Consider the following 22,141-nt stretch of genomic DNA (forward strand, 5'->3'; position numbering starts at 1 on the left):
TTTACATTAAGTTATGATGGATGCCAGTCAATGTAGCACTCTTAGTAGAAAGGGAGAGTGGTCCACAATAGCTTGAATTTCTTAATTGTATTGCAGCATTAAATTTGAACATAGAATATAGTCAGCATTGTTGCCGACCCTGGCATGATTTCTCATTTGTTTCAAGTTCATACGATATCCCTGGAAGGATTTTATACTTACTGAAATTTTGAATATACACACAAGTATTGAACTTTGATAAACTCTGTACTTTTATTCCCTGTATATCTAATATCCTCAGTTGCTAACATTTAGGCCCAGTACCATTTATCTCATTAGGACACGACATATTTATAATCCACTGTGCTCCGAGCTTCTATATGTCCGGAAATCAATACCTGGCAACTTTTGGGTCATTTTACATCTGACAATTAAGCAAACTATTCAATGGTGTAAATTGTCTTCCTGTTGAAGTTCATGGTTAAATTATGATTAGTTGTGTTTGTAGTGCACAGATGGTAGTGCCGCTGCCAGTCAGTCGAGTGCAGTGTGAACAACATTAACAGACAACACGACGACAGACATGGTATTCTGCTATCGGTTATACAATGGTAGCTACTGAGAGACCCATGGAATATACATCAAGCAATATTCACAACTCTACATTCCGTGTGCAAAAAACTCTAGCTGGTTATTCCGGTGACTTCAGACACATAATCATTTGCAGAAAGGTGAACAAATTCGGAAGGCCTCACTTTGTTCATACGCCAGAGAATGAGGAAAGGGTGTTGTGACGTGCAGAGCATGATCCTGAAACAACTATGTAAAGAACTGCTACTGCCACACTCTGGCGTGGTCAGAACTGCCTGAACAGTTACTCTATCCCAGTCATTTATGATGTGTAGAACATCATACACAACCAGACCACCATGCTAGAGTACAGTTCTGCCAATGGCTTCAACGACAGACTGCAAATCTCCAAGTAATTCTGCAGATGGGGCATCAGGTTCAATTCAGTATCAATGTGTGGGAAGGAACTCAGGGTGACAAGACTAATTAGGCAATACATTTTACCATTATCAAATAGATAAACAGATACTACGAAACACCAATTTCTGTGCAATAAACTACTAGTGCTATTAGAGAACTTTACCCTTGCTGAAAGACAACAGATGTTATTAACCTGATGAGTGCTACGCCCGCCTATAAATGGGCTGACGCGGCCGGTCTACCAGTGCTACGCCCGTCTATAGATGGTGCACGAGAATTTTAATTTTTTTAAATTCCCCGGTTCACATTCGAGTGTGAATTTGATCTCTGACATGTTCTGCCATCTGTTGGGCATTATGTAGAACTAACCAACCATAGATTATAGCTTCGGTAAGTAACTTACAAAACTTTTTGTAGACATCTGTGGAGTTCATCTGTGATGTAAATCAACATGGCAGAACAACAATTTAGTTGCTCTTGCAGTGAAACAGAGCCTCCTTCTAAACTAAAGAAGAAAGACACGGTGAGTACAAAAGCTATTTTATCGCTAATTTCACGGCGGATGGATTACTTTTCTTCACCAGGGTTTCAGGTAACTGTGACAGGCTCTGAGAGCCAAGTAGTGTTTGATGACAACCCGAAGATCATTGATTTTTAGAAACTTCTGTGCCAGTGGAGTTGGTGCAGATAGTTGAACAAATCGGCATCACAAACAACCAGTAGAAAACATTTAACTATCACCACATTCCAGGTTTGGAAAGTATTTTAAAATATCAACTTATATACTTCTAAGAAGTTACATGTATTAGTTGCCTACAGATTTTAGGAAATAATATTATTTTGGGCTCTTTACTTTGTATAAATATAATACACGCATGGGCTCATAAGTGTAATTTTGTTCTCTCAAAACAATATTGAACATAAGTGTAGGATTTTCCATTTGCATTTAGATTTTTCAACAACCAACATTTATAAACATTTTAAGCTAATCACCCCGCTGCTAAGTTAAAAATTGAGGCTTCTACAATTTTTTTTACATACGAATGAAAAAACTCAGCACTGAGGTACCCAACAGTCAACTGGTAACTCAGCACTTAAAAGGTTAATGCGTAACAGGGTTCCACCCACATTTCTATGCTTCGTGCGATAGTATCTGACCAAAACGTTTCATGAGTTGAGGATCGGTCTAAGAAATCCAGTAGAATGGCTCACCCATTTACCTGACTCAAGTCCTTTGGATTTCTAGCCACGGGGAGATATGTATGCCCAATCAATGACAATATGAATTAAAGTAGCATGTGATCAAATTTGAGCGCAGCCAGGAGTGATTGCAAGAGTTTGCAATTCACTGAGCAGTAGGGCTAATCAAATCATGTGTTTAGGATATGGGGTAACCACATGGAGCAGATCCTGTTTTTAACATACGACAGATTGGCTCACATCTCCACGGGTGATTGGTTTCTTGATATAACATTATAGGAATTACTATTCTAGTTTTGACAAGGAATACAGGACACTTTTTAAACACTATGCATAAATAAACAAGACAGAGCTGACAAAATAAATTTTATACTTGCACAAAAAATTCATTATTTAATCACCCAATATTAAAATATAAAAAATGGAAAAGAACAAAATGTTGAATGAAGATGTAGAAACATGAATAAAATAATGAAAGGACAGCAGTGGAAGATTGGGCACAATGTAAACATCCTCACACAATGTCCTGTCTTTCTATTCATCATATTACATGTTCTTGTCTCATCACTTATTTGATCCTCGCTTTCCCCTAGCATAGCAAGTCCAGGTCAGGGGTTTATAATGCGATTTAAGGTCAGGTTTGAGCTCCACTCATCATTCTTGAAAACAAGGAGCACTTTGACAGTGAGGTACTGCCTCAGGCCAAATTTATGTGGGAAATTGGAGTGTGATTTGCAGATCTTAGTGAGTGGGTAGGATATAGGAATCTATATTCAGATGGCCTTCTCAGGAACCACAATGGTACATAAAAGCTAAGGGTTGTGTTTAGAAGGGCAATTGGTTTGTACCTTCAAGGAAACAGGATGGACTAAGGAGCAGTGACGAGTATGGAACACAAGTAATGTTGGCAAAGCTGTTAGCATTAAACTGTGCAAGTACCGTATAAGAAAAGGAAGAGAATTAAGAAATTAACAGATAAATATTTCCCTATATACTGAAACAGTTGTTGAAACGTGGCTGAGAAGTTATATTATAGATGCGGAAATTTTCTTATGGAACGGCACTGTGGGGAGTGAACCATACCTGTGGTCCCCGTGAATATCTTGTAACGTAATCTTGAGTATTTTACATTTATGGTCACCTATGTATCAACCAATAATGGCTGCCTCTCTTTCAATTGAAAGACATGTAAACTAAAGTTGACCCAATGCGAGCAGTCATCAGAGGCCCTAAGTAGGATTTAGCTTTTTTTGGAAGATCTTGTAGGTTATGTCTTGAGAGGGAGGAAAGGGGATAGCAATGAGTTTCGTCTCATATAGACAGTGTTTTAGCAATTTTAAATGAAATGGCGTATGGCTTTCAGTGCTGGGAGTGCCCGAGGACCAGTTCGGCTTGCCAGATGCAGGTCTTTCGATTTGATGCCCATAGGCGACCTGTGGGTCGTGATGGTGAAATGATCATGAAGACGACACATACACCCAGACCCCTTGCCAGCGAAATTAACCAATTAAGGTTAAAATTCCCAACTCTGCCGTGAATCGAACTCGGGACCCCTGTGACCAAGGGCCAGCACGCTAATCATTTAGCCATGGAGCGGACAGCAATTTTAAATAATTCTAAGGGACTCTCATCCATTTCAGGAGTGTTAAGAGATTTATCTCTTCAAGTAATTTGATGTAACAGTATCCTTTCATTCTTTTCCTTTGTTTTGACGTGTTTGCCGTGGATATCTAAAAGATGTGTCTTGACGCGGATTTTGAATGGCATTGTATGGCTCGAGCTTAGTTATAACTTTATTTATTTAGTGCGTGTGTTTTTGGTATTTTCCACTGACACAGAAATGATGAGGGTTAGGGGTTTAAACGTCCCGGTGTGAGTTGTGCGCGTGTTATGGCTGATTATCTGTATGGTTTGAGACCGTTGTTTTGTTTGTATTATGGGCCTACAATGCATTGCTCGAGTCTAGAAGTCTCGATTGTAATTGCGATCTTTTTCCGTGCAAAAATCATGTCCACATGAGATCCTAATTTGTGCGGTATGAGTAAGTATTCGCAGCAAGGACACATAACTATGAGACGTTTGGTTTGGGAGAAAACGTCTTCTTATTACAAACCTTGCACATCGGTTTATTTTCTGGACTAGGCAAAGTGCATTTGATTTACTGGCTTAAGTGGCCGATGACTGCTTGGATGTTCCTTGCTGATATGCTCCTTTGGTTATGATTTGAATGTTATGGCTCTCTGTATGTGTGCAAGTTTAACTTGGAAATGGGATGTATCAGTGGTTCAATCCTTTTCCCTGCCTTTAGGGCCTCCGTTCTCGTTGCAGGTTTCTTCTGCCATTGATTTATTTTTCACCAAGTTATGCATAGTACGCATTATTTATTTTATCTGTTTAATTAGAGGTAGCCATGGCAACCCATTCATTATGGAAGCTTAAGATATTCATGTTCTGTGCTTTCGGTGCATGATTTCTTGTTTAGACGCACATCCTCTTTTTTAAGTCAGCAATGACCTTTTTCTGTTCCTATTTGTTCTGTGGAGATCGAAGTAAAAAGAACAGAGAAGAGGGGTCTTTCTATCCTTGCACATGGGAGGAAGCTTTTGTTACCTTGATATGATATCGGTGTTTTAAGAAGAGAATGAAATACTCATACAACATTTTGGGTCTGACATATCATAAGTGTGAAGAAAAAGAGTCAAGTCAAAACATGTTATTGATGATAGAGATTAGTGCTGAGCGGAGAAAAAAGGTAACATTTCGAGATGTGACTGTACCAATGTTGAAGAGGATCTAAGAGTTTTGCAATGTGTATAAAAACATTTTAAATTTAGTTTCCTTTGACTCATGAGGGTCACCTTCTTTGTTTTGTATTGCCGCCTGTTTAATTCTAATAATCCTTTGCATTTCCTTGTGTTCTCTGTTATGATATTTTACATGATAGTCTCCTGCCTTGATGATATTGATTTAGGGAGGCACGAATCCAGCTCCTGACCGTTCTCTATCAGTTTTGATTGGGTCTGATTTTCAGCACAATCAAGGTCTATTTGGGTCGTTTATGTTTTCATGGCATTCATTATACTTATATAAATTTACAAACAAACAAAAAAGAAAAGGGAGGTGTTGCAGGAGTATTCAATCTGGTGAAAGAAAACCTTCTAAACTATGAAAAAATTTAGGATTTGAAACATAAATTTGTAGATGTAAGGTCCACTTTAAGGGAAAGAGGCAACATGACAGTCTGGAGTGTATGGACTTGCACAGCGGTGGAATGATGCTGATTTATTTGATAAGATATCAGCTATGTGGACAATGACACAGAAAGGAACATTATCTCAATTTACTGAATGTTAACTGGCAAGGCAATGCAAATGACAGAAAGCATGACCAACAAACGGTGAATACATTGATATAGGACGGGAAGATGAATCAGAAATTGATGGCACCACCTAGAAGAGAAAATAATAGACTTTGTGCAGACAAAACCATATGAGCTCTATCGAGCAACTGAAGTGACAGATGGCATATGTGATCATGAAGCTGTGTTCGCTGTAATTAAAATAAATGTGATACAAGGTGAAGTTGTAAAAGTTGGACCATTAGATAATATAGTATATTTGATGACAGAGGCAAGGGTGTGTTCTAAAAATTTGTAATGATCAATGAAAAATCATAAATATATACAGAGCCCATGAGTTTAAAGAAATTTTTCAGGTTCTGAAAACAGGTAAGTGCCGTGGAATGTGGTAAGGAATGATAAAAACCTCCTACATTATAACAGGAAAATAAGGATATTAACAAGGAGGTGCAGGTTGGAAATAAATAGAGTTAACAACTGTTGCAGATGTAATGACATTCAAGGAACTTGTTTAGAAAATTGAATCTAGTAAAGAAGTCCGCTAAGGATTAAATTATGGCCGTCATATGAATTTTAGTAAAAATGGAAGGGTACATGTGTATTTTGAGCGGAAAAAGGTTCCAAGAAGGACATTCCAGGAATCATTAACAAACAAGGAGTATATATGTGACTATTTACAGAAGGCAGTCAGTCAGATTGTTGCTCGCAAGGATGATGTCGAGGTTGACGAGGTGATGAACACTAATGAAGTATTAAATTATACCTATGATAACAAAGACATTTACTTCAATTACAAGATTTGAAAACTGGAAATGCAGTGAGAACTGATAAGATTTTTGAGGGTTTACTATAGACTTAGTGTTAGGATATAGCACCAGAACTGAAGTATGTATTCGGTTACTGTTTCCACAAAAAGCTATACCAAATGAATGGACAGTTCCTATAGTACCACCTGTGTACAAAGAGAAAGGTGATACACTTAAACCGATAATTACAGGCCAGTCCGCTTAACATATGTTGCAGGTAAACTCTGTGAAAACATTCTTTCTGCTTAAATTACACTTCTTTGTGAAACTACCAATTGGTTTGATAGAAGGCAGTTTGATTTTAAGAAAGGTTATTCCAGTGAGGCTTGACTTGTTGGATTGTAGCTAGATACAGGAGATAGATTCAGGAGATCAAATGGACTGAATTGCTAGTAATATGTCCAACACTTCAATCATTATAATTATGACGAACATTTATATTTTGGACTATGGTAAGCAAATGAGAACTAGAAATGTGTGTCAATTAAATGACTGTCATTCTATCCTTCCCGTACTTGAACTCCATTACAGTTTCCTATGATATTAGTGGGGCACTTGTAGGCAAGTAAACATTCCTGCGGCAAATACAAAATTTCTCAAAGAACATGGCGATTTTTTAGATATAACGATCACGCGCACCAATAATACTTTCGATTTTCAAATCTACAGAAAACCCACACAATCTCCTATAACCATAAATAATTCCTCTTTACATCCTAAATCTCAAAAACAAGCGTCATTCTATAATTTAATACACAGAGCCTTAAAAATCCCACTCTCCCCTAACAACTTAAAAATAGAATTAAACTATATAAGGAACTTGGCTAAGCTTAATGGGTTCAAGGTTGAAATGATTAATCAGTTAATCAATAAAGTTAAACATAAACTATCTACGAATCTCATTCCGGATAAACCTAAAAAAAACTAGTTTCGCTACGTTTACATACAATAACCCAGCCATCCACCAGATTGCCAACACACTGAAGAAATACGACACTAGTATTGCTTTCAGAACATTAAATACAAATCAAAGTATATTTTTTAATCATAATAAAGTCAATTATAAAAACAGCCGTTTTTTGAGATCTGGTATTTATAGACTTACTTGTGCTCAGTGTGGATTTAGTTATGTTGGACAGACTGGGCGCAGCTTTTATACGAGATATATGGAGCATTACAATGCCTCAAAACACAACAAATATTCAGCGATGAGCTCACATGAGTGAAACAGGACATCAGTTTACATCAATTGATAAAGATCTCACTATTCTAAAATGCATAGGCAAAGGAAAACTTATGAATGAATTAGAAAATCTTTACATCTTTTTAGACCAAGCCTATAACAAAGACCATAATCTTAACGATACCACGGAAACAAAAAATCCTTTATATGAGCTAACTCCAAAGTTATTAGGCATGGTGAATTCAAAACATAATACAATCCCGCAAACTTTTAGAACTTCTTGTTCTAAAGCTTCCACCACCTCGTCAAATGATAGGCCCGCCCATCTTGCTCCTAACAGCCCTCCAATAACAACACATGCGCGCAAGGATCCACCCACCATTACCCTCCCTCCATGTCCTTCACTGCCTCAGCCACACCGTTATAATACTAGAAGTCGAAAGCCCAGTCAAGCTAGCGTTGCTGAAACAACCTGACGTACTTAATACGCACCGTACGAGTAAGTACCGCCTTAGGCATTTTTGACGTACAGGATGTCTCTTGTACAGTACGGTATTATTCACCAACTTTCTTCTACATTTTGTTTCAGAATATCCTGATCATTTCTTCCAACTTATATTTCAAGGGAATCATAACATCAACTTGACTGTCTTTTAGATCCAATCGACTTCCATAATTACTGAACTTCGCTAGCTTTGACATACGTTTCATTATTAGCAACGCCTCTACAAGAGTTCCATTTTCTTTGCGACTTTCAGATATACCAACCATATACATTTTAACATGTTTATTATGTTCATACTTCCGTTTTAAATAACTGACAGTGATTTTACCATCTTGGATTCAAACTTTGGGAATTGATGAAACATCCCCCTTTGATTATTGTGTTTACACTCAAGGCCATCACAGTCTTAATGATATTATAACAAAAAGGATCCATTTTAGTTTTTAAACTCTCAACATTTCATGTTCAACCACGTTTTAATCTTCAAAACTGTTAATTTACTTTCTTTTAACATACTTTGGTGCATTAACGTTGTTTTAGATGTTATTGTATAATGTTTTACGAAATCATTTTTCAACTTTTTAACCTATAATTTATAAGAATGGAATGACTCCATATGTATTATTTTTAAGATTGATATAGGCTGATGATGCCCGTAAGGAGGGTGAAACATGTACCATTGACTTTTATGTATTATGTATAAAACATTTTGACCATACGAAATAGTGGATCATATTGTATTGTATTGAACAGTTGGACTTATAATATTGTAATAATATTTGAGACGAACATGGCGATGCCATCTAGCACTGATCACTGGAACTGAAGCATGTTGGTGGTTCCCATCTACTACCGTGTGAGTCTGTTCTATGCTAAGGCTGCGTCTGTCTCTTTCTGGAGCTCATGGTGTAGTATTGTGCTCACAAATGGCGCGCTCCTCAAGCTTTAATATGAAGCTTGGATTTTTCAGATTTCATCCATATGGAGTAGGATAAAATTAAAACATTTAGAATACTCAACATTATCTTCTAACAAGGGAAGTAAAATTCGTTACCAAGGATACTCACAAGCGGTAAATCCTTTTCAATTTGTTTTATGTACAATAGGACAGAAAAGGCCAAGGAGTGGGAAGGGAGTGGCCATGGACTTATTTGAGGTACAGCACCATACATTTTCCTGGTGTCAAAATGGATTACCATAGAAAACTATCTTCAGGGCAGTACAAATCCACTATCTCCCAGCTCACAGCTGCATGCCCTTAAATGCACAGCCAACTCGCCTGGTGCAGATGAGTTACGTGAGACCCAGCTGTAGAATTTTCCTGAATGAATATTATTATTTTTCGTAAACATTCTGTATATTTTCACCTTTTTTGATAATTTGGGTCACTGTACATTTCCAACTGTAATCCATGCGACAGCAGTCACCTTCATTTGTTTGCATGCAAATTGGTAATATACATTTAAGACTACTGCAATTTTAAGACTCCATGGCTAAACCTCCTTTTTGGCGATAAGATTCTGTCGTTGAATGAAAAGCAATTTTGTTGTTGCGTTGTTCTAAGAAGGCTAATAATTTCTTTGGTTTCTTGTAGAGAAATGTGTTCTTTAAAAAGATTATTGATAATTTTTCATGGATTCATCTGTGCACATGTTAGTGATGTCAAAGGATATCATACGTCTGCTCTCTGTTATTTTAAGTTAATTTCATTCATGTCATCATTTTTATCATTTTTACAGGTATGTTTAGAGTGTTATAATTTATATTGTAATTGCAGTGTGTCTGAGACACTGAAATGATCTTTTTACATTTAACTAACTCGACACTAAAAAGTATGGATTTATCCTTAACGAATTATTCAGCCAGTCAGGCAAATTACGAAGCCAAAGTTATGAACATTGACAAATCAATTACATTTATTAAGAAATGTCTAGAGTTAAAGCTCATTCCTAAGTGCGTACCCATAAGAGCTAAACCCACAAATCCGGCTAAAATATCAATACCTCAATCCCAATTATTATGTATCAGAAACTGAATTAAGTTCACGAACATAAAGAAACAGGAAATAACGAACAAATTCTACACATTCATTTAAACCGAAGCACCTTCTGCCACCATACACAATGGACATCCTACTCTAACTTTTTACACAATTACATTAAAAACGAAGCACTCAGGAAACAGAAGGTCATTGACAATAAAATACATGACCTAAACATTACACAGAAATATCCAGAAAACAATAACCACAACAAACTCTCTAATTTTCACCGTAGATTAATTAACAGATCAGACACTACCTTAACAAGAATGAAATAAATCTGGTAGAGAAAGGACTCTAATTCAATTGCCAGGAATGTCATAACAAAATCAACATAAAACAGCTCGTCACCAACGTAGAAATTGCTTGCTAAAAATATTGTCTCCACAAAGGGAAATAATAAAAAACAAAGCCACCAACGAAGCTCTAAAAATAATCGCACAAGAAAATTCCACCAAATAACCGAGTTGTGCGACTCAATGCTCGGCATTAAAGACAGTTAAGAACAAAATTAAAAATGATAACCTTGTAGTCATGAAAGCAGATAAAGGTAACACAACAGTCATAACGAAGAAAGATGAATACATTGAAAAAACAATAGAATTCATCAACAACAACAGAATTCAAGAACTACGTGACCCTACAGATAAGTTTCGAAACGGATTTTATTTTCACAAAACAAGAAAATGAAAGCCTTACCATCAAAAATCCTGAACTCCCCACACTGAGAACCCTCCCCAATATATACACAATCATGTCCCATTAGACCAATAGTAAATTTTTGAAGATGTGCCAAGTTTCAATTTAAACTAACAACTCAACCAAACTCTGAAAGAGAATATTTCACTTAAAGAAGACAGTTAGATTAAAAATAGCCTAGAACTATTTAAAGAACTAAATAAACTTAAAATAACAGAGAGCACATGTATGATATCCTCTGACATCACTAACATGTACACCAGTATACCAATACATGAATCCATTAAAATAATTGAAAATGTTCTCAAAGAGACCATTTTTCTACAAGAAAGCAAAGAAATTATTAGCCTCCTTAGAACAACACTACACTTAAATTGCTTTGTATTCAATGACAAAATCTATTACCAAACAAGGGTTAGCCATGGGCTCACCATTATCAGGTATATTAGCATACACTTTTCGGAATAACTTTGAAAATATCTTCTTAATGGGCCAGCATTCAAAAGAAATCTTACACAGGAGCAGATACGTAGATGATGTCAAATGCATGTATAATAACGTCATAAATAATGCACACTAGTTATTAAACACACTAAATTCTTTACACAAGTTCATCAGGTTCACAATGGAGCCAGAAACTAACAAGAAAATAAGCTATTTATATATACCAATCAGCAGGAATAATGACAACCTATCTTACAACATATACAGAAAGCCCACTCGGATGTTGCACACTACTGACGAGTCGAACCACCCATACACACACAAAATAGCACGACTCAATACAATGATACACAGAGCTATTTCCATACAAATGAGCACAACAGATTTCAATGAAGAGATACAAATCATTAAACAAATTGCAAAAGAAAACAACCACCTTCCAGGCAGAGTAGATAAACCATTGAATATTTAAAGAAATCCCCAGGAAACAACCACACATGACAAAGAAAAATACATGGTTCTCAACTACGTTAACAAGAACACATACAAAGTAGCTAATATTTTCATGAAACAAGGTTTAAAAGTAGCATTTAAAATGAACAATACACTACAGACACACATCAGCAAGTCCAACCTAAATCAAAAAGACCCTTACTCAAAGTCAGGAGATCATGAATGCAAGTGCCAAGAACCTAACAACAATACCACATATATAGGTCAAATAAAACATAATTTTCACATGAGATACAAAGAACACAAACGCGATCAAGACATAATCGGCATTCACCATTCAGGAGCACATTACGACTGTTCACACTATTTCATAGACATAACACAGATCTAAAAGTTTTACACATTGAAAATAAAAGTAAATCTTTGAATATAAATGAAGCAATTGAAATTCACATCGCAATAAATGCTAATGTACTCAACCTAAATGACCATACACACTTAAAAAATCCCTCCCCCCCCCCCTCTTCGCTCTACTCACATAACAACCGGACAACACTTACTCATTAAACTAGCTTTTATCTTAAAATAACATCTAACAAATATTCTCTATATCAATTCCTTACTTTATTTACCTTAAATCATTAACTTGCATTTATCCATATTGGTACATAAAAGTACAGTATAACACGAAGTAGGTTAATAACCTTATCTCCCCTCTCCAGTTTTGAAAGAAGGTTCCACAGCGGTCCACTCGCTCCGCCCTATTTCCCCTCCCTTCTCCATGGTACAGTATACTAGATTTTAACATCCAATACATGGGATCCACATCGCTCAATACTTCCATGCTTCCCCTCTCCTCTCCGAAAGCATTGTGCTATGCCCAAAACTTTCCATTTGCCTTTCCATGACCACAGTCCTGACATAGTGTTTGGTGGCAATAGACTTAGCATCGACAGTCTAGATAAGTACAGAAGTTTTTCATTATATTAAGGTGTATGGTACAGAGTTACAGCAATGAAATTTTGTGCACATGAGACACTGGTGTTATTTTATATGAAAAACAGCATTACCATCATGTTAAGAAATAATATGAAATTTTTTCAAAATTCAAAATGGTGGTTGTTAAACAAGGCTGCAGCGTTTTAGTGATAACTCTTGTAATTTTCAACATTTTAAGGTTATGTTTATTTTATTTCATTGCAAACATATCCCTCTAGAAAAGCAAGTACTTTCAGCAACATATCTTATCAAATAATATTTTCACTTTTGTATTGAAAAGAAAATGTCAAAATTTTACAATATTTTTCCTGAATTTTACTCTTTTAAAAGAAATTATCTTAGAGAGAGAGACATGAATTTACATCATTTTGTAGATATAGTAAGCATAAATATTCACACAAAATTTCATTACTGTACGTCAATTACTTTTTGAGGTATCATTAAAAAGGTCCTCAAAAACACAACTCTGAGAAAAAAGGGGTTAAAAATCTTACATACCATTAACCTGGCTACTGATGTTAAAATGCCCCTGCAGCATAAATTGCGCTGTTGTGCCTTCTACTTCTGATTTCTGTGCGGTTTCTTCCAACCTTGCTTTTCCTTGCCTATTTTGTCGCTTGACATTTCTTTCCTCTGCTGTCGCTACTCTTGTTTCATCTTCTTCACATAGAGCAAGTTCACAAAATGTTCCATGTTCTACCCCTAATGCTTTCATAACAAGCAGCCTACTCTTCATGCCATCATTGAATGTGATAGTTGCATCATTTGTCACATCTTGACAGCAGTTCAGTTGCAACTAACCTTTTAAATACAGGTTTGATTGCCTCCATTACTGCAGGTGGTAAGGTATTCTTATGTGTATTAAATTAAACGAAATGGAAGAGCACGCAAGGGCATAGCAGTGTGGCACTCCACACTGTCAGGATGAAAATCGGGTGCAGGGCTTTGCCTTTTAAATCATAACTCAAAAAATATGGCGCATTATAACATTTTTTTCACCAAAATGTCCCTAAAGGCTAGGAGCATAAAATAAAAAATATTTTGAAAAATTGATGTTTTGAAGGTCATAAGCTGTAATACTTGTAAATCTATTTTTTGCCATAACTTGTTCATGTTATCACTAAAGTTTCTATCATTGACAAGATGATGCAACACAAACAATATTATACATATTATGACCTTTGAATGATGTGGTGGTCGTATGTTAAGGAATCATTGAAAGTAATAAGTTATTTTAAACAGATTTAAGCAAATAGCACAGAAGTAATGTGAATCGCCGGTATATGGCTAGTTTTAGATGTTCATCGTATACGAAAGCCAATACAACTCGCAAATTTATGGTGGATCTTACGGTTGGAAATAGGAAAATCAAGATCAGAACCCCGTGGTGTACAGAAAATTGAGTGAAGGATATTTCTGATACAAGCAGATGTCGATAAGGAGCAATTAAATCAACAACTGAGAAGATGATTTTAAAAGAGATAACTTGAATAATCTAAGGGGTCAGTTGTGTTAATTTAGTGAAATGTTGTCCGGCCGCTCATATGATAGAATTTCCTTGTCGTCAGTAACTATTATAGTTAGGTGCGATCTCGTACGTTCGTTGCTCCTGCACTGATGGAAATAATCGTGGAAGTGAATTGTAAGATAGTCTTGAGTGCTACAGGTAAGTTTCCGGTAACATGTGTGTGTAATATAATTAGTGCTGTGATCCTTTATTGTAAATAGTTCCGTAAAGTGTTATTATATAATTATTCGGTAGGAATTATGTGATGTGATGAAATTAAGGCTTTTCGGTTGCTTTGCTTGTTTATTCAATTAATGTTGTTTGATGCGGTGCATATTATGATGGTATGAGGCGAGTGTAGAATTGTCTGAAGTTATTATTTGGTGCGAGATGATTAATAAATGAGATTTATTGAATTGTTTATTACAGTGTTAGATTGATTCTTCGAGACGATTAATGTGATGGGATGGTGTTATTGGAAGGATGTGTCTTGCTGCGTATGTAGAGTAATGGATAAACGAGCGATATATTTAATGCTGGAATTGCAAGCGTTTTCGAAGAGATTTCTGATGATGGCGTATGAATTGTCATGGTTCGAGTTTGGACATATCATAAATAGGGGAACAGACGAGCGGATTTGTAGGTAGGATCTTCGATAAGTATTACACCTGAATTGTAGATAGAATTGTTACCAATGTCACCTGTGATTGTGAATTAGTGTCTGTAGTACTGCTTGAGGTAGTTATTTATGCATTAGCATCATTTTCAGCATTATCAAGAGGAGTTGATGCAGTGCTGACTTCCCGCCATTGGATTATTTTATCATGTCAGTAGTTAGTAGTTGATTTCAGGTGCAGCTATGTGGAACATCCAGGTGTACGACGGCATATGATCATTTAGTTACTGAATAGTTATATTATGATGGTTCATTAGAGACAATTCTATATTTCATTGAAGGACTGTTAGGAAATTCAAGTTGTCAATAGCTAGTTAGATATTTTGAGAATGAAACAGATAGAACAGGGAAGACAAGATGCAGATATAAATGAATTATAGTTCAATGGACAAACAAGTTAAAAAAGAGGTGAAAGACTCAATTAACTAATTTCCAAAGTATTTAATAATTTTATTTAAATGAAGTATTGAAAGGTGTAATGAGTTATTGTGATATTTGAATTTAATGTTGGACAATTCTTTCAAGAAGGACTTTGATTGAACAGAGTGCGATAGGGTTTGCATAGCACTATCTTCCAAATGTGTTGCTTGTTCAGATCATTAAAATTATATTTAATTTAGACTGTTTATTAAAATTTAATGCCCTTCCAAATTTTTATTGTAGTTATCATTTCTTGTCTGATATATATATAAGAACCTAGAGTAATGAGATGTGAGGTAGAATCATTAGTTTCTGATTAATTATTGAGGATATAACTGCTTTCTCGTCGAAGGACCATGCCCTTGAGTGGAGGCTTGCGTAAACCACCAAATTCTAGTCGAGGCCTATTGAAGAAGATCATTATTTCGAATCCTACGCGTCCACGAACAGTCATAATATATAAGTATGTTTTAAGTGATTTGATAGATTCTGAGAATGTTCTTGTAGAATGAAACATGTCATTCTTTGTATAATAATATGTATTTGTACAAGAATTTATGATATTTTCGATCAGCACGCATCAGTAGATGTTGTCACTCATTGAGCTCTAAGACATGGCTTCTCACGGCAAACATGTGCTTGACGAAATTTATGATATATTATAAGTTTATGTGCAAATGAACATATTATTGCCATATGATTTTGAAACAACTTCTTACATTTCATTATGATTGGAGTTCGTTTTACGGCCCAGCGCGTGTTTCCCCGTATTTCATATTAGCATGAATACGTAAGATTGTCTACATATTAGTAAAGTTGTCTGTTTAGAAGACTGTATTTTCTCTTTATCAGAAGTCATTTGTGGTAAATGGAACAATAATTTTACATTTGAGTAACTTTTGACAAAATTTATCAATTAAAATAAAATTTCATAAAAGCTCCCGTATTCATTATTGTAATTATTACTATTATTATTGAAAATATTATTTTTATATCGTACTCATTGTTGTTGTTTTGTAATTGCAGTGCACATTTTATATTAGCAAAATAGGGCAAATATAACAGTATTTCAGAAAACTGCACTTGCTTAGTTAACTGTCAGACTTTTTTTTCCATTCGCAGATGATGGTATAATATATAAACAATTTTAAAATCTCAAGTGATAGTTGACATGATACAAACAGCGTTTTTCAAAATTAGATGCTCAGAACAAACACAAAGAAAAATCAATCATGCAAATATCTCCTAGAGGTACAGAGATATAATGTTTTAAAAATCCTTAGAAATGCCCAGTCCAGAATGTTTGTTAGGGATATTAAGGCCCAGACTGGAATGGGTTAAGAAAGAAGCCATACTTTTCAGTGTTGACATAGTTAAATGTGAAAAGAACTTTTCAGTCTGTCAAACACACTGCATTTTCAATATAAATAATAACATTATGCATATACCTGGGATTTTCTTGAAAACAGTGCAATTTGGTATTCTTCAGCCTTCATTTAATTCTGTGAATTTAAATGATCATAATGATGATTATGATGAGTACTCTACTTTTATTGTTGTTGTGAAATATTTGTGTACTACACAGTATTTCTTTCCTATGATATATGTATATATTTACAGAATACACTATTTTAATTCTGTTGATATTTTTCATATTTCTGTGAAGAAAGTAACACAAAGGCTAGGGGTGGAGGTTCAGGGTCTGAGGGCAAGAGTGGACATTAAGGAGTACAGGCAGTAAAGCAGTAAGAGAGTTTCAGGGATATTCATGCCACAATTTGAACAGAATGAGTAAAAAGGTGCAAACATACCTTGACATACACTTCCCTCTGTGTGCATGGACTACATACAGATGATTACTGACCATTTCTGAAGACAGCGAGGTTTGTTCTGTAAGTTTCAAAAATCTAACCAACAGATGACTTGAACTACCTGCACTTCATTTTTTTTATCATAGATGGTAAGTTCCTCCGTGTGTTATTTGTTTACAAATATGGCATGAGCCTGTAGTGTTGTTGATGATGTTGTTCATGATTTGCTTGAGAATATTGATGCTGAGATTCACAATGAAAGTGTGCAGACAGAAAATAATTCATCTAGAAGTGATATAGAGAAGGGGAATCTTATTCAATTTCCGTGAGGCAAGCAGCAATATGTACTAACATACTGTATAAATGGTATCCGGCTATGACAGCAGAGGAGAACTTTAGAAAGCGGATATTAGTTGTCACTGGACAGAAAATAATTCATGTAGAAGTGATATGGAGAAAGGGGAATCTTATTCAATTTCCGTGAGGCAAGCAGCAATATGTACTAACATACTGTATAAATGGTATCCGGCTATGACAGCAGAGGAAAACTTTAGAAAGCGGATATTAGTTGTCACTGGAATACCGACTGGAGGTTGATCGGGTATGTAAGACAATGAAGTGGGTATGTAGGAAACCAGAAGAGAGATATGGCGATCTAACTGGGTGGGTATGAGAGAGGATGATGATGACTGTCATTTAAAAGGGCCTAACATCGAGGTCATTGGCTACTAATGGTATGACATGAGACAAAGCGTAATGTAATAATTCAAAATCGAAATTTACCACTTACTAGAATTTAAAAGATTATGAAGAAAACAATGAGGAATTAAAAATAATAATTGGATCTAATTTGTAATGCCTTATTTTCATATAACATTATTTGAAAGTAAATTACAAAGTATTAAAAATGGAACAATAAATAATAAAGAAAATAATAAGTTATATTCAAAGTAAATTTTCAAAACAACACTAAAAATACAGAATTATAGATAAAATTAGCATTAAAAAATTAAAACAAGGTTAACAAAATTGAAAACAAATAGAAACTTCCAGTTCAAAGATGATAAAAAAGGCCCCTATTCCCCGTTACATGGACGACGAGGTCTACTGATCTGCTGGCTGCTGCTCAACTCGTAAAATGAGATAAATTGTTCTATGATGTTTTAGACTATGGCGTAGATTGGACAAAGTCCATGCACTCTGTAAGGATGTGTACTACGATCAGATGACCACTGCAAGTACAAACAAGATGACATAACACAACTGCCTCAATCTGTAAGACCCAGACGGAAGTTTTCTATACCTTTGAAGTTCATTTGGAATTTGGGTGGCCCATCACTTCATCTCCCTACGGGATATAACCAAATGCCTCAGCTCAGAATGAATATCACTTGCTGGAATCTTGTATGGCAACAGGAGCAGTGAGACTGCCTCCTTGGCGGCTGAATCAGCTAAATTGTTTCCCACTATACCTATGCAGCTTTGGAGCCATGAAAATGTGATTCTGGTGGTTGCAACCCAACACCCAGCCAACAGGTCTTGAATCCCCTGCACTAAAGTATGCCGCAGGAAACATCTACCAATATAATTTACCAATCTCAAGCGGTCCATAAACAGAAGAAAGTGGCACTATTCAAAGGACAGCGCATACCCCACAACTTCAATGATAGCATGGATGTCTGCTGTGTGCACACTATAGGTTTCCGGTAGAGGAAGAAAGGAAACTCTTATCAACAATTAATGTACATCCTACTTTTGCTTCTCCCCTCGAACCATTTGTGCAAATAACTACTGAACCTGGATGCCTCTCATATATGGAGGTGCCTATGTTCACTTTTGGGCCAGAGTGCAGATCCAGGATGATTTCAAGTCATCCCATTAACCATGGATGTACCTTACTTCAATGTCGAACAAACAAGGAACTGAAGGTACATCAAACAATCTGTAACTGCTATCCAAACCTATACCAACCAGCTGTGTTGCCCTTGAATAACCAGCATACCACCGATATTTTCCATTGTGGATTACACAGGGACAGCTTGGGACATCTATTGGAAATTCTCAGCATAGGACAATAGTGCTTGTTGGCACCTAAAGTTTAGAAACAACATACAAAATTCAGCGAGCAGGCTTGCAATGGTGCTTGTTCGGAATGCTTCTGTAGCCAATCTTACTCCGCACTGGTGCTGCTTTTCAGTTAACGACGATGCTTTGCATTACCAATCCATTTCTTGCATTGCCGGAGTCTAACCTGGATAGAATATGTGGCCTATAAAATTGTAGGAGCACGGTGTGGGTAGCCCCATACATAGCGTCACTAACAGGATTTATTTTACATCACACCAACACAGATAGGTCTTATGGTAATGAAGGGATAGGAAAGACCTACGAGTGGGAAGGATGTGGCCATGGCCATAAATAAGGTAAAGCCGCAGGATTTGCCAGGTATTAAAACGGGTACAAACGGAAAACCATCTTCAGAGTTGCTGACAGTGGGATTCGAACATACTTTCCCCCAGATGCAAGCTCACAGCCAGTGTCGCAAAGAACAATATTGCCAAGGGCGTGGCCTCTTCATCCGCCAATCTCAATATCCGACACTGAAAATAAGCTGGGTGACTTCATCAGCTAGAGGCTCATGGGGAAGACCAGCGGCCACTGGTCAGACACCACTGCGAGTGCAATCATTAATCGCTACATTGCTGTGGTCTCAAGGGGTGTGGAAACTACTAGTTCACGGTCTGAGATTTTCATATCTGGAGGCTTAAACAAGCTTTGAGTTACGGACATATCTCGAAGAGCCAACCTTGTGTATATCAGGTTTCGGACAAGAGTTGGTGTGGTTCGGTTCACTCAGTGAATGGACACAGTATTAGCGAACAAGAACAAAGGGTGCAACAGTTACGGGTGAGCTAAGTGTGAGCTACCTCAGTTAGTGGCCGAGTGTCAGTACAGCCTAGGTTGAGAGCACAGCAGTCTGTTTGAATGTGTCTGTAGGAGCCGAGGACTCGCTCAGTACTCCTGACGACGTGTTAATGCGTCTCTTGGGCCAACTGTTGGAAGGACACATCAAGCATTCTGGTACAATGTGGAAGATAAGTTGGAATGTAAGAATGGGACTGTGAACGGAGTTCAAAGGACCTGAGTTCCCTTAAAAATTGTTTAATTAATAATGTTACTTAAAAACATTTAAAATCATTAGAAGAAAGGTGGTTGGTGTGGGATTATGAAAGGAAGACTGAGATTAAAGTTAACCAAATTTGGTTAAAAAGCAAAATTAAATTTCTGCATACCAAAAAAAGCCCAGCTAAACAAATATTATATAACATGCATCTTGAAATACCTAAATAAATTTCTGGTCTAAAATGGAATATACTGATAAGTAACATAGAACAGTCGATGTACTACATTCTTAGGGCCAAGCAGGATTGTTTGACAGAATACTTAGTTACAGTAAACTGAATATATTAAGGTTCCACCTTTTCAATTCAATGACAATTTACTGATTTCAGTTAGATCATATGTCATTTATACAAGATGGGAATTAGATTCGACACCCATTGCGCGTCATTATCAGCCAATGAATCGATTGACCAAATCACAACTAATCAAAAAACAAAATATAAAACACATGACAACCACCTACACAGACAAATGTTAAATAGTAACAAGTAAAATTCTATAAAATCTGACAAGGTAACTCGGTTGTTAGAATTGATACAAAAGAAAATAGTACAGCTTGAGGCGTATAGATCTTTACACCTTATCATCTATGATCTAACAAAAGACAGATAAACAAGAAGGGTAGACTAAGGAAGGGACATAATCATTACTGGCCGAAGAATCTTAATAATAAAGAAATATTGAAAATGGTAAAAGAAGGAGAGCAGTTCATTGCCATCGGCAGCGACATGCTACAACATGCAGGAGTCCACCACACAACTGTCTTGACGTGCTGTCTCATGAAAGGAGAACACAATGAAATACCTACAGATGTACTTCTCAAAAATGGAGAATTTATGTTTGTTATATATACAACATTATTCAAAATTAAGTACTTTACAAATCATAGATTTAAAATATGATGCATTATTTGGAATAATATTGTATGTACACAAACTAACAGAATAGTATAGTATATGATTTCACTAAAAATATTAGAATTAACTTACTTAGTAACAGTTAAATACTAATCACTACAAATTAATCAGGAATGATACTTACGAAAGATGTACTTGCTCCTCCAAGCCAGACTGGTTCCTCCTTTATCTCTCTGTTCTGGTCCATTTCCAATGCAACTGAAATATTCCTATGAGCGGGAGAAGTAAGGGATTCCCACTCACTTTCTACTGAAACAAGTAACAGAAAATACATAATAATTCTACTGTCATGGTTATTAGTTAGTAGACTTATGGAGTAAACAAGCAAACAAGCAAGCAGGCCTGTAGCTCTCAATAATGGACAATTTATCTATTATATCAGCACAATCCCATGTCTTGAATTGAATCCAACTTGCAGGGACAAGGATTTTATTCAAAATGTTCCACGTCCAATGCATGAGACTGAACCCTGGTCAATGCCAATGCCACTACGTTATCAGTTGATCCTCCAGGTCTGTAGACTGCTTTGATACAGATCTACATGTCACCACATCATATGCTACCCTCCAGATTTGTAGACTGGTTTGATATAGATCTACATGTCACCACATCATATGCTACCCTCCAGGTCTGTAGACTGCTTTGATACAGATCTACATGTCACCACATCATATGCTACCCTCCAGGTCTGTAGACTGCTTTGATACAGATCTACATGTCACCACATCATATGCTACCCTCCAGGTCTGTAGACTGGTTTGATATAGATCTCCATGTCACAGTATCCTGAGCTGAGTCTTTATGATTCAAGTAGATTTTGCACTGAGCACTTGTTATCTACTATTACTATAGTAAAACACTTCAAGAGTGGGTACCAGCTCCAAGTATTAACAGTGTCCAAACACACTTTGTGTGTTTGTGTTTAAAAGAACACCAGAGGCTCTTGATGTCATCCCTTAGGGTACTCATA

At 36.3% G+C, this 22,141-nt stretch overlaps 1 protein-coding gene across 1 annotated transcript in view; it reads right to left on the bottom strand.

The window, feature by feature from the left end:
* The window catches only part of LOC137498928 (uncharacterized), a 44,534-nt gene extending 23,120 nt beyond the window's left edge, over window positions 1-21,414 (bottom strand). The window contains exon 1 of the mRNA XM_068226775.1: window positions 21,296-21,414. Within this exon, the coding sequence (XP_068082876.1) occupies window positions 21,296-21,358 (63 nt within the window). The 5' untranslated portion in view covers window positions 21,359-21,414. The remainder of the gene's footprint in view (window positions 1-21,295) is intronic.
* Window positions 21,415-22,141: the final 727 nt, after the last annotated feature.

Source organism: Anabrus simplex, chromosome 3, assembly GCF_040414725.1.
Source record: "Anabrus simplex isolate iqAnaSimp1 chromosome 3, ASM4041472v1, whole genome shotgun sequence".
Lineage (NCBI taxonomy): Eukaryota > Metazoa > Arthropoda > Insecta > Orthoptera > Tettigoniidae > Anabrus > Anabrus simplex.